We start from the raw sequence: 14,698 nt of genomic DNA on the forward strand, positions 1-14,698 counted from the left end.
TGGGGAATTGGGGGAAGGGGAACAAACAAGTTGCTGTCCTTTTGTTCTTCAGTCTAGTTGTGGAGGACATTGCTTCACTGGCCCAAGTTGGCACCATCACTGCGCTCTTCCAGGGCGAGGCAGATCAGTTGCCGGCTTCTGGATGGCCGCTCACAGCGGCTGCTGGCCACTGGCTACACACAGTTGCCAATGGCAACCCACCTGCCGTGGCCAGCTCCAGGTTGAGCTGTTGTTCAGCATCTTAGCTGTAGAGGGCAATGTCACTGGCCCTCATATGTGGGATCCGAACTGGGGCCTTCTGGCATCCCAAGCCAGCTCTTAACCATCACACCACTCAGCCGGCCCATAAAGCTTTAATGTAATTGAAATAAAGGGTTATTTTTAAAAGATTTTTTTTTAATCTCAGGCTTATTTGATTGACAGTTTATGATTCTGAGTTTTATCAATTATTTTCTAATCTTTTGAATTTCAAATATGAATTTCCTCAGTTACCTTGCATTTTCGTGTGTCTATACAAGTGAGAGGCAGCTCCCAGACTCTGGGTCAGAACCTCTGGGCATCTTCTCATTCTCTCTGAAACTCAGTTCCCTCATTTAAAGAAGCAGAGGCCATGCACCCAACCTCCAAACAGGGTGGCTGTAGTATCGTGTCATATGTCTCACTACTCTTGATCAGTTATACAGCATGACCAAAAATGTGAGAGTACGTGTTCTTCTTTTCTTGGTTCTCTGTGGTATCTTACAAAGCATAGCCCTTAAGAAAAATCTTTCACACACTTCTAAATTTTTAGACATAAATGAGAATCTAAGCTGTAGAACTCGAGAATCTCAGGAAGGTTGTGTAGAGGGCACATAACTTTCTGTAATGAAGTCGACTGAGTCCAGGATAGCATATAACTTGGCAGCCAGAACAGGGTCAGATTCTCTGCTTTTGTTCAAGAAAGAGTAGAAGGGAGAAGCAGGAAACACAAGAGCTGACAGAGAGGCTGTTCCTCATGTGTGAAGCTAGTGGGCGGCTCCGGGCTCCGGATCCATAGGGAGACTGAAACCACTATCCCCACTCCCTCTCTGTGGAGGCGAGCCTCCTCTTTGCTGTCACCCTTCATCTGGTTTCCATAGTAACATCACTGCTGGGACCCTCTTCTTCTTCATCTGCTCAAGGTCTTCGGGAAATGTTTAACCTTTAATTTCAATATTCTTTCTTCCTTCTTTCATCAAGGACGGAGGGGGGGAAAGAGTGGAGTCTTTTGAGAGATGGTCAGCCAGGCTTCAAAGATGGATTCTCCCCTTCCCCGTGCAGCCAGGAGTGCCGTCCATGCACAGGCAACCCGGTTGCCTTGGAGCACACAGCTCTGGAAGGGGAGGAGCCAGGAACCGCACACAGACAGTCCCTCTTAACACCTTCTGCCTTTTACATTTTTCTTGCAGGAAGATCCACGCCTGAAATTTCCAGTACATATGCGGTCAAAGGCGCCTTTAAACCCCAATGACCTTGGCCCTCTTCCTGTGAGTACACTGGAGACACATAGATAAGCCTGAAAATGGTTACTTATTCACCTGCCCGTTGTTGATCGAGAGTCCTGGGGCCCTCTTTCTCCAGGCTCCAAGTCCCATTGGTCTGATTTCTTAGTAGAATTGGGTATATGGTTGAACTCTAGTAGTTCATGCAGTGCATACATATAAACTGTACATATGAAAGAGGTTTCTGAATTGCCAGCTGCTGGTAGAAGGTAGACCTTGTAACTAGGATGTAAGAGGCATTCTTTACAGGTGACAATTTCAGCAGCACACATTTACCTTGTAACTTAGCAACCACTCAGTTCCACCCATAATGCTTATTTAGTCATAGGAACAAAAAATTAAAAACAGTGGAAGAAAAAGGCATTGGTAATCACAGAAGGTTTTTAGAAGGCATTTAGCCTATAGATGTTTTAAGTTTTTCTTCCTGGTTGATGACTATTTATAAATCTAATTTTTTTATCAGTTCATTCTCTTTTGGAGCCAGAATGGGATTGAGCTATTTATTCCAAATTAGATTTTGAGTGAAATTTTCTCCTCAACGCACCCCCAATGAAAAAGCCTTACAGGGGCGCAAAGAAGGGGTGACTCAACCTTTTTTGTTGCCTGGTGTGTAATATATTATGGCCAAATTTTGAAGCTGGAAAGGTTAGGGCTCAATCTTTACCCATCAGATTATACAGATATCCCTCACTCTCCACATCTGGTTGGTTCCTGGATTTTGATGCCCAGATAGTATCTGGAGAGTGAGTTTAGAAAGGTAAAGATGGGTTCCTGAGTTTCCGGTTGCAAATAGGCACAGTTCAGATAATGAGAGCACACCAGCCCTCTCTGGAAAAAATTATCCAAGTCTGTTTGGTTCTCGAGTTTGAACAGTGGGAGTTCACAACAGAGAATTACAGATATTATTATAGATTCTCCAACCACCTGATAACATGAATAAAGCACCTGTCACAAACATTTTCATATTAATGACCCTCCTCCCTCTAGTACTCAGTAAAAATTTATTCCATTAAATGAGCTCTTGAACCCCAAACTCAACTGTCCCAATGGATGCTGAAATTTTGCTCTGAAGCTTTTGAAATAGCAACCCCTGTTTTCTGCTCTTGATATGGTGAACACATGTATCCGAGATTGAGGGACACGTGATAAATTGTGTTGCTAGATGTGGCCAAGGGTTAACTTGAACTGTTTTTAGTTTATTCTTAAGGTAAAAAAAGGTACCCTAGATGAGAGGAATAAGAGAGTTCCCTAGAGTTTCTTAATTTTGCCTTTGAGTTTGGAATGGCTAGTTAATGCTGTATCCGTTTCTCTCTCTCTTTTCCCTGATAACTAGCCTGGTTGGGAAGAACGAATTCACTTGGATGGCCGAACATTTTATATTGATCACAGTAAGTAGGCGCTGTTATGGACACACAGGGAATGCAGGTAGAGGGAGGGGGAGGGTAATTCCAATATTAGAGTGAAAGCTTTGTCATTTTACTCTTTGTCTAGGCAGCCAGGTGTTATGTGGAGAGAGTGATCCCAGAGAACCAGTGCCCTCATACGGTACTGTGCGTTCACCCCAAGTTTGCTTTAAAGTAGCCCATCAAGCTTTCACCCACATTGATCTTGTGACCTATTAACTTTCTTTGATTAAAAAAAAGTATTTTTTGGTTTATGACCCCTCTTGCGCTTTTAATAAATTACACTCTGGTAATAGAAAATAAGATTAGAAGTAATGATTGAGTCAAAAAAAAAAAAAAAACCCCTATGTGTGCGCAGCTTGAAGCAGCATATGAAGTTGTTTAAACACTGCCTTCACAGGTGTTATGGCACGATGCCCATTCTGACTTATTTTCTATTCATAGCATGTTTCCTTGCACCCAACACACTAATACATATGCAGCTCTTTTCTTGAAATGGCAGCATATTTGCTGTAGACATTTGCTCTCCAGCACCTATGAGTAAATGCGTGGTTTCTCATTTCAACTAAAAAAGTTAAACTAATAAAGGTTTGCTTTTAGCCCGTGTTTTGTTTTTGTTTTTTCTTTTTTGAAGTGACACGTTCTCCATATTTGTATATCCCTTAAAGCTTCTGAAAATGTATATTAAAAAGAAGTGTTTAGGTAGATTTTTTTTTTTAACTAAAGTTTGTTGGGGTGACAATTGTTAGCAAAGGTGTACACTTCCGTAATACATCATCTGTATATCACATTGTGTGTTCACCACCAGGAATCAGTTCTTACAGTTCAGTTTTAAAGTTGAAATCAGGTGTGCAAGTCAGTAACATTTTGACCATTGTTGTCATTTGGTCCCTAACCAGTAAGTCTGTACCAGGTTTCCCCAGCCTCACATTTTCTCAACTCATCACACTGATTAGTTAAGCACGTTGATGAGCCAGTGGCTGGGCAGTCTGCCCATGAGGAATCCTCAGGTGAATAGGGCTTGTCACTGTCTCCTAGGTTTAGGGCCTCTGCCAGGTGTTATCAAGCAGCTGAGTACCTCGTAGACAGACCTTCACTTTCAGGCACAGAGGATGGAGGGGTTATTATAAATTGAATTAAAGAAGAACCCCAACAATTCAGAATTAAACTAGAAGTAGCAGTCCTAGACATACTGAGGGGTATGAGTTACCCTTTGGTATCAATTAAATAAGTCAAGATACATAGGCCTAGCTTTAGTTTTCACCAGTAAAAGTACTGATTTGCCTGCTTCCCGGAATTTTACAGTGAGCATAAAATTGCTGCTCTTAAAGCTTCAAAATATGTGTTTTCCATAATATACTATTTATTTACAATTTGCTTAGCATAAAGTGCTAAAATACGAGAAGGGGTCATACCCCTTTTTCTCATTAAAAATATAAAGTTTCTCTTTCAGTTCTTTATCTGTTATCATTTCAGTTTTCAAAGCTAGATACAAATAATAATCATCATTGTATTAAAACAAGGCCTTAACTCATAATGCAACCTTGGTCTGCTACACACAGAGAATATTTCACACGACATTGTAGCCATGTTCTGGCTGGTGATCTGATCTTCAGGTCAACCTGAAAAGAACTGCATGAGTGTTCTTAATGTACTGTGAGGACCCCAAAACAAGAGAAATGCTATGGAAAAGGGCCATTAGAAATAACAGAAGGTGTGGACTATCTTTCTGATGGTGTGCCTAGCATAATGTGTAGCAGATACTTGGGTGAACGGTGACTCGAAGTCAGTTCATGAAAGGTCAGTGGTGAAGGTATTAGGAACTTAATGTTTTGGGTCAGAAAGAATTTGTCCTGAGAAGCAGCAGCAGTGTCTCCAGCCTCAGGCCTGCCCTGCTCCCGGGTGCTGGGAGGCAGGAGAGGGTAGGCAGTTTCCTGGTAAGTGGGCAGTGCCTTATTCCTTGTCAGCCCAGCAGACCCTGCGAGCCTTCCTCTCAGATATTCCTCCTTCCTCTTGACAGATCAAAGAACCCATGGGACGCTCCTCTTTCCTGAGGTTACAGTTTGCCTTTGCTCAATCACACCGAAAGGTTCCCTTACCCAGACATAGTGTAAATTAGACCCAAAACTCTCTGTAAGAAAAAGATCTGTTTATGAGGACCCCATTAGCTGTTAATGTAGCATTTCTCCCTAATTCGTCAAGGTTTACTCAATGGAAAGCAATAAAGAGGTACATATCAATGAAACAGAGTTCAATTCGTATGCCTTTCCCCCCCAGTCCAGCTTCTGAAAAGTGCAGAGCACCTCTCTCTTTAAGAGGCTTTATCAGGCTGATAGATATACTCCAAAATGGGTTTGATTACCTGGTAGGTGACATTTAGGCATTTCCTTGCCTTCCAAATGAACCTCTTTCGAAATAGTTTTCCTGTATCTGATTCCTAGCAAAATGCAGCATCTCCTTTTGTTGTCTGGCTGCCTACAGGACAGAAACAAGGCCATCCTTACTTATGCCTTGGTACTGTAAAAGCAGTCACCTTGTAAGTGACTCAAAGCCATCCTGTCTTCAACATCGCTGGGACAGGTGACTGCACACTGAGTGACAAGGACAGCAGTGCACTTGTCTTTTCAATAATTGTTATTTATTTTCTGCTTCATAAATTCTTAAGAATTAGACAGTTTCAAGATTAATATTCAGCCATCTTAAAGATTTGATTTCAGAAGAGATGAATGCTCGATGCTCATCTCCTATTTAGATGCCTTGGTTCATTTGGTTGATGTTTATTGAATAACTCCTATGTCTCAAGCCTGGTGTGAAAGGTTAAGGGAATGCCTTGAACTGAACCTCTACCTCTCTTAGGAATTGTGTGCTTCTTCTTAAAGACCATATATGCCCAGCAGCTGAGTACTTGGCACAGGTATATAGATACAAAGCTAGAAAAGAAAATTCCAGTAATGCTGTGAAATCCTATCTTAAATGTCTTTTCTACCAACAGTCTTACCAAACCAGTTAATAAGCTGAAACGACTGAGTTATTCATTCTTCTACTTTATTCTTGTCCCTTTATTTGAAATACAATGTCTCACAGATGAACAGCAAGTTAAGATTCAAAAGTGCTAGGGAAGAAATAGATAAACTGGGCACCATAAATTCATATATTGACAATACTTAGCTGCAAAATTGATCTTTGTTATAACCACACAGAAACTTGTATAGCTCTGAAAGCTTAGATGGTTTTAAAGGAACTTTGTGTTCACCATCAGCTTCATTCGGTCATTAAAAATAACACATTATTAGGCTCCTGTTGCATGCTGGGAAATGGTGGAATGGAGGCTGCAGAGAGGGATTAAACACACAGTCCCTGTCCTTACGTTCTAGTAGGGAGCACCAGGAAGTATTTTAAGCGTTGTATCAGAGGAATGAACCGCTTGTTCATGTAGAAGCAGAAGAGGCAAAGACTGCACCTGCTGGCCAAGTGGCTGGAACCTTACAGAATGGATTACTTTTCCGATGGACCCCCAATGATGAGTAAGATGGGCCAGGCATGCCCAGTGAAGAGCGATTCCTGGAGGGAGGAGACATGTCCAGGTGTACGAAGTTGTGCAAATGGTGCCATGTGCAGAGAAATGTGGCAAGGCAGCAAGTGGCCCCATGTGCAGAGGAGGCAGACATGGCATAGAAGTCAGAGGGGTCTGCCAGGTGTCGGAACTCCGGTCCCTTCTGCAGGCAGGAGGGAACTCTTGAGGGATTTTCCAGAGGGAAGTGACAATGGTCAAATTTGTTCTTTAGAAAGATCCGTTTGGCAGAGCTCTAAAGGGAGTTTTGAACAGAGACAAGACCGAGGCCAGAGAAACGTAGAGAATAGTCCAGGGAAAAGATGAGCACTCCAGAAAGAAGCCTTATCAATGAGAGGTAGGGACAGTGTGGTGAACCGCTGGAGGTGAATGGCGAAGGAGAATGAAGGATGTGTCCAGGTTCCAAATTTGAACAGTGAGTGGACTGTGATACTGGTAAACAGGAATACAGGATTACATGGACAATTTTTGTATTGGAAGATTATGGGTCCCATTTTTATAGAGTTGGGTTTGAGGTACCTGTGGGAAACCCAGGTGCAGATGCCAAGGATAGAGCTTGATGTTCAGGTCTGGACTGAAAATTTGGGAGTCGTCAATTTATTTTCAGCTGTGAGGACAATACCCAGTCCTTATAGTCAGTCCAAGGCGCTTAATTACTCAGCTTTGTTCTATTTCCATTATTCGGCTTTCTTTTCTATTGTTCTCCATCACAATAGCAACTCTTACTTTCCAAAGTCTTCTGTTTTCAAGGTAAGGGACCCAAAAAACCCTTTGCTTTCATCAGGGTTCCCTAGAATGGTTGCAACCGTCCATGTAAATTTTCCTCCAGCACGAATCTAGAATCATCATGTGCTTTGGTGGCTTTATTTTAAAACATTGCCTCTGCTTTCATTAAAAGAAGTATCATTCCAGACTTTGAAAAATTCCTGTTACAGTCATTAAAACCAAGTATACTGGTTATTGCTTATCCATCCACTTACAGAGTATACAGGAAATAATTAGAATCAATATTTTCCTCAAACAAATGATTTCCTAGTGGTTTTTTTTAACTTAGATTTCCTAAAACTCTAGCAACAACTCATTTTTTCCCAGTTCACCTTTCTCTTACTTTCATGAGTCCATTCCTATCCCCACCCCCCCCACACACACACACATACACTCACACATACACACACTCATACACACATATACTCACACACATACACACACACATACACACACATACACTCACACATACACACACATATACTCACACACATATACTCACACACATACACACACACACATACACTCATACACTCATACACACACACACTCATACATATACACACACACACACACACACACACACAGTAATCCCTAAAGTCTTTTTAGTTACGCATAGTCATAAATCCCAAGTGATCCAGGGTGGCTGTTGTGTTACAACCTACACCGTTGAGTTAATGGGTGTAGGTGGCATTGAACAATCTTGTTAACATTGACTTATTTGGAAGAAAGAAAACAACTTCTCGCCAACTTGGCCAAAGGGAAACCTTTCTCTGGAATCTTCTCTGCTGTATCTAATTCTCATTTTTTGGACTGCCTTAGCCGCTTTGATTGTTGTGTGCATATGAGTGACACATGTAATGGATTATTCATTTGTTCAATGTAGGATTCTTAATTGAAAGCAGGTTTGCGATACCATAAGCAAAGAAAAAAAGCATTTGAAATGAGAAAAAGAAATCCTTTGTGTTTGTTAACTTTGGGGGGACTAAGACTTTCTGTGCCTTTTTTCAATTAAATGAAAATCAAGATCAAGTTATAAATCCTTGAACAGGAGTTTATAATTGAAATTTCAGCAGATTGCTTGCCAAAAACAGTGTAAGTAGATGGTTTTACTTTCGTTGTGCATTTTTGATTGAGTGTTTTTAACTAAACAGTATATAGGAGGTTTGCCATATAGAGGCTCGTTCTCTTCTAACCCTAAAATACTAAGTTATTATCTTTGGGGCCCAGGGTTGGGGACAGGACAGCTTTTGCAAAAACCAGGAATAATTATTTTAAAAATATTTTTGACATACAATAAATTTGAACTAATATGCTGATTTTTTTTTTAATATTAATTTTCAGATAGCAAAATTACTCAGTGGGAAGACCCAAGACTGCAGAACCCAGCAATTACTGGTCCGGTCAGTATTCTCAAGTTCTGAATCATCAGTATAATATTTTGGTTGCATCTAAACACACATTTCTTGTATATCACTGCTTACCTTGGTGCCAGGGGCCTGGTGTCATTGAATAGTTTAACATCATTCCCATCTCCTCCTTCCCGGAATTTCCGGGTCACGTACAGCTGCATTTGCCTTTTCATGGGGCTTTCATTATAAAGGAAAAGAAAACGGTTTGTTCATGGTAGCAAAACTAAACATTTCCTTTTCTCCATTCTGGAAGGGTGGACTGTGAGAGTAACAGTCAAAATGTCCTCTCTTCCTTTTTATGTGAGGCAAAGCCAGCCTTGCATTTGTAGCGTTTTATTTATCATTTCTTTAGGCCAAGGGCAGTTAATGCATGCTAACAAATCTAAGCTGTATTCTGAATCTCTTCCAGTGCTAAAAATCTGTAAAAGTTTGGGGGAGGTTGACGCTAACTTCTGGAGCTGGCAGAGTTAAGAATCTTTATCTCTGCTGACCCACTCACTCTCCCATAGTCCCTTCGTATATGCCAGGTGGGTAAAGAACCAGTTCTGCCTTGGGTATGGCGCCCTCTTAAAAAACTGCCGTGTGCTGTGTTCACGAGGAAGAGAGAGAACCCACCGGTCATCCAGCAGGAACGGACACGTGGTATCAGACGCCTGGGAGGAGGCTGTAGGATGGGGCCATGTTCATGGGCAGCGAATGCACCAGCATCTTCTGTCAATGGTTATATGAGTGCAAGGAGATAATTTGGAATTGCAGGAAATGTACTGGGATCACGAAAGAGTGCCAATTTGGGACCAATTTAAAAACTGGAGGAGCAAAAGGAAGTAATGCTTATTGTATTGAGTGCTGAGCTAAGAGGCCAATAGGTTATTTAAAATACTACTTTCATGGCTTTCATCTGATTTAGTTCAAGTTATGTTTTGAATTATAAAGATAAGTCCATTCGAAAACTTTAAACAATACAGTACAAATGCATCTTGATACCTGACATCCCTTGAGTTGTCTGTTGGATGTGTTCAGCTGCTTTGATCCAGTTTACGAAGTGCAGGGTTAAAACAGACAGCCAGCTACTTTTTCTCCGTGTAGCGTAATAAATACCTGCCTTCTTACTATGGCATATATATATATATATATATATATATATATATATATATATATATATATATATATATATATATATATATATATTCACAGTCACAATAAGTTGGTAAGAATAGCATTTTCTCTACTCCATCATGAGAAAGAGGTAAATTCAAGAAACAATGCTGTTTTCAACTGGTAGAAGACTTTTGACTTGATACTTCTGAAGCTTTTTCAAATATTTTTATGATTTGTTGATCATCTACTTTTACTCAAGCACGTAGTCTTATTAATTACTATTAAAAACTCTTTAGCATCATAAATCCAGGCAGATTTGCCCCTGAGAAGGATCTCTCTTTCTTTGTTTTCTAAAAGAGCTTCGTTTACTCTTCTATTATTATTAGTGATATGTCTTTCATTAAGAGTATGTGTATTTAGGTAAATATTAACTTAGTGTAGACATCTGGCTTTTTCTGTCATTCAATTCTAAATATTTTATCATTTCCATGATTTCTCTCCTTGACTTAAAAGTTATTTAGAATGTACTTTTTCATTTCTAAGACGATGGGAGAATTTTTGCCTCTCTGTTTCTTCTTGATTTCTAATTTTATTGCATGGTGGTCAGAGAATATTGTCTATGGAATATTAATTATCAGATATTTGAAACTTTCTTGAAGCCTTGGCCATTTTTTTGTAAATGTTCTTTTTGTGTTTGAAAAGAATGTATAGTCTGTCTTTCTTGGACATAGAAAAGTTCTTTACATGTCTGTTAGATCAACTCTGTGGTGTTCAAATAATCCATTTCCATTTCTACTTTTCTCCTGGCTGTTTTATCTAACCAAGACTACTATATCAAAACTCTCACGGTGACAATGGCTTGGTCAATCATCATTACATTCACTTTCTCTTCATTAGTCTTTGCCTAGGATATCTTTACTGTCTCAACTTGCTATGTTTTGTTTTGTATTTTTGTGGTTTTTTTCTTTTTCTTACCTTCTGTTTGGTTGATAGAGCACTCTGTTTTCTCTCATTTTCTATACTTGTTTGGAAGTCGTATTTTCTATTTTTTTTTCTCTTTGTGTTCACATTAAAATTTTTAACCAACATACTTGACTTAATGTCAAAATTAACCCCTCTGTACTTTTCTCCTGGATAATATAGGACTTTAGGGGGATTTAATGCCATTCTTACCACTCCCATTTTCCATTGTTTTAAATGGAGTTTTAAAACTACCTTGTCTTCAAACTTTCCAAATCGTCATTAGTATTTTATCTTTTTTTTTTTCAACAGTCAGTGCTTACCTAATTTTACTTAGGCAGGTTCCTTTGCCCACCACTGGTTCTTGCATCCCCTTTTTCTAGGTTATATTTTCTTCTTAGTGAAGTATGACCTCGAGTTCATAATTCTCAAAGAATAGTCTACAGATCAGCCGCATCACTATCATCCAGAAACTTGTTAGAAATGCAAACTTTGGGGCGCACCCCAGACCTGCAAACTTTGGGGCGCACCCCAGACCTACAAACCAGCAAGTCTGGGAGTGGACCCAGCACGCTGTGTTTTAACAAACCTCCCCAGGGATTCTGATGCCCACTCTCCTGGGAATCTCTGCTCTCGCAGCAATTTCAGTGAGAGCCTGAGTGGAAAACGTGCTTAGTCTGAGAGGACTCATTTGACCTCGCTGTTAAATGATAGTTTAGCTCATTATAGAATTCTTGGTTAGCAGTTATTTTTCTTCAGTACTCTGGAGATATTCTTTCACATCTTCCAGTCTCCTTTACTGATGCTGAGAAGTTTGTTATCGATCTAATTACCTTTTTTAGAGTGTGTGGTTAACTCTGTCTTTACTCTGGTGATTTTGAATTTCTCTGTGTCTTTGATGTTCTGCAATTTTGCTATCACGTATCATAAGTGTAGATTTTCTCAAAACCTATATAATTTTATTAACTAATGTCACCCCAATAAATTTGACAAATAAGTGTGGATTTCTTTTTATTTATTCTGCTTTGGACTCATTGTGATTCTTCAATATGGGGAACATGTCTTCCCTCCATTCTGGAAAATTCTCAGCAGTTCCTACTTTACATAGTGCACCTTTCCCATTCTTTTGGGTCATCTGTATCAGTAACTTCTATTGGGTAATTGAGTCACTTTCACATCTATCTTCCATATCTCTTAGCTTTCATATTTTCCATCTCTGCTGTATTATGGGCTCAGCTCTTCCAGTTAATTCTTTCTTAAGCTTTTTATAATCTACTCTTTGTCAGTTCATTTTGTCTATTATTTCAGTGATTGTGTTTAATTGCTCAAAGTTCTTTTTGGTCTTTTTAAATTTGCTTGGTCTTTTTAGTTGTTAGTGTTGTGTCCTGTTTTTTTCCATTTATTTATTTATTTATTTATCTATTTATTTATTTTTAATTTATACTTCCAACTCTTTATTCTTAAAATAGCCTCTTTCATAGGCTTTTTCAGATTATTCTAGTATCTCTGGTCCCAGGTATATAAAATTTCCCACTTGTTATACCTGTAGACTCTCCTGAAAGGTAGTTTATTGCCTAGTTCAGTTTATAATTTGTGTGTGTGTGTATGTATGTGTGTGTATGTGTGTGTGTTCTCATCTTCATTTTTTTTTTTTCCCTATGGGGCTTTTATAAGTTCTGACCTGTATTTACTGTTAACTACTTAGCTTGGGTTCATTCACCCCCAATTAGTATAATTATGCATCTCATACCCACTTTGGTGTAGGCTTGGAGTATGAATTTATTACAGGTCTGTTTCTTTTTCTTTTTCTTCCATTTATGGTCCTGGACAGAAGGTAAGCTTCCTTGCAACTTTCCTGGGCCAGTGGGTATAGTTTTCTTTTCCCCTTTTCAGAGGTCAGTTTTAAGCAGGGAAGTCTGTTTTGGCTCCCAGGTCATAGAGACTGTTGGTCAAGTTCTATGCCCCATGTGAGGATTAAAACCCAAGCCCAAACACCTACGTCTAAGTCCAGTGCTCCCTTATTTCTCTATTTTTCAGTCTTCCGGCTTATCTGGTACCTAGAGTTTCTCTTTTTCCCAAGTTTTAAAAATATCTACGTCATAGGGGAGAGGGGACCCTTTCTGTGTCAGCCCAGCACAGCAGTACTGTAAGTCAATACGCTTTTTGTATAACAAACATCACCACTAAAAGCATTTATAAAGTGCTGTCCATGCCTGCTGCTCTAATTAACACTATCTCATGCTTATGTAACACTTTGTCCTTTTCTGAGAACTTTGTAAGTAGCTGATCTGAACTCTCAGCAATCCCTGTAAGAAGGTAGGGAAGATGTTATTATTCCCAATTTGTCAGAAGATCACAGAGCTGACTGTGTTGCCAAAACTTTAGAATCAGGACTAGAGCCCCAAGCGTGCTGCCTCACCAGTGTCTCCACGTCAGGCACAAGCCCTTCTGTCCAAAGAGCTCCAGTATCAACTGGACAGTAATGTCATGGCATTTAAAACCAACTTACACAACAAATCAGGTTTTCATGTTGCTCAAAAAAGAAAGTATATTTAATATTGAGCAAAACAGGCTTTAATCCAAAGACATGTTCATTTTTTTAAGACACGTTAATTTTTTAAACAGGCTTATTTTACAAGTTAAATTATATGTAAGGGAAAAAAAAGCTGCCAGGTTTTCAAGCGAGAATAAATAATTTGGCCAATACAAGACATACACTATACAATTAATTCTGTTCAGAGGCTACATTGATGGATGTCTTTATCCTGTTACCTTGTTGAAATCTTTTCAGGGAGAATATAAAAACCTCTTCTTATTCCATCTTAAGAACTACCTCTAGAGAGAAAAGATAAGTACTGGAGGAGGATAATGATTTTCAACATTTGTGCATCATTCTACAGAAGAAGAAAGACCAGAAATATCTCAGCATCTTATTTCCACCCACATCTAGTCAGACAAGGGAATGGATATCACAGGATGGGGGCAACATTTTGAAATATATTCCATGGCAACTTGGTCATTTAAGACTATTGAACTTGCATTCACAATGATGAATGTTTAAGCCTTTCTTCAACATTTTCAGGGGGGAAACAAAAACAAAAAATAATTGCTAAGAATCATAGCTTTTTAGAAATAGGTTTTTAGTCAAATCCTTCTGCTCGATGGTGAAGAAACTCCATCATGGAGAGGTTATAACGCAGAGCTAGCTGGCAATAGAGTCTATTCTAGAAGTCAGATCTTCAAAGCTGGGCATGCAGGTCTGAAAGGAAATTATTTATTTAATGTAATTCCCCTTTATCACAGTGAATCATAGCTAAGAACACCAGTGAACCATTTTCCCTTCTCAAGACTTTGCCCTCACCGTTCCTGTCATAATTTGTTCCCTCCTGTCACTCTGGTTTCTACTCAGATATCCCTTTCTCAGAGCTGTCTTCCCTGACTACCTCAAATAAAAGAGCCTCCTAGGAACTCTCTATCACGTTTTCCTCATAGTGTTTATCACTATTAATTCATTTATTTCTTATTACCTACTGCTCACAACAGCTTGTAAACCCCAGGAGAGAACAGGGAAAGAACTCTTTGAAGGAACCATTATTTCTCTAGCACCTAAAATGCCTGGCACAGAGTAGGTGCTCAAGAAATAGCTGTTGAATGAACCACCAAAGAGTGAATAAATCAGATAGAAAAGACTGGTGTGTTATGGGATATAACATTGATAGAGCCAAAAACATGATAACGTCTTTATTAGTTTATGTCAGAACATTGTATCCTTTTCCTTATGTTGGTGGTTGTCCAGATATTGGTAAAATTTCTACCTTTTCTGGAATCACAGTCCATACATGATTTCGTCAGACTAAGTGCTGTCCAGAATAAGTATGTTATGTGGTCAAATCTAGTGTTTAGTGGAAAAGCAAGTGACGACTGGCTTAAATACTCAGAACAGACCACAGGAAGTATGAATTGTCTTTA

The 14,698-nt window shown here is 39.4% G+C and overlaps 1 protein-coding gene across 19 annotated transcripts in view; it reads left to right on the forward strand.

Moving 5' to 3' along the window:
* NEDD4L (NEDD4 like E3 ubiquitin protein ligase) overlaps positions 1–14,698 on the forward strand; it is a 270,127-nt gene that overhangs the window by 226,539 nt on the left and 28,890 nt on the right. For 11 of the 19 annotated variants that reach the window (XM_019640654.1, XM_019640655.1, XM_019640648.1 and 8 more), the window contains 3 exons: positions 1,428–1,505; positions 2,854–2,908; positions 8,604–8,662. In XM_019640654.1, coding sequence (XP_019496199.1) covers positions 1,428–1,505; positions 2,854–2,908; positions 8,604–8,662 — 192 coding nt within the window. Of the gene's footprint in view, positions 1–1,427; positions 1,506–2,853; positions 2,909–3,011; positions 3,066–8,603; positions 8,663–12,560; positions 12,564–14,698 lie in introns of all 19 variants that reach the window. The other 8 variants (XM_019640653.1, XM_019640656.1, XM_019640637.1 and 5 more) reach the window with 3 other exon arrangements.

Source organism: Hipposideros armiger, unplaced genomic scaffold (genome assembly GCF_001890085.2).
Source record: "Hipposideros armiger isolate ML-2016 unplaced genomic scaffold, ASM189008v1 scaffold_52, whole genome shotgun sequence".
Taxonomy (NCBI): domain Eukaryota; kingdom Metazoa; phylum Chordata; class Mammalia; order Chiroptera; family Hipposideridae; genus Hipposideros; species Hipposideros armiger.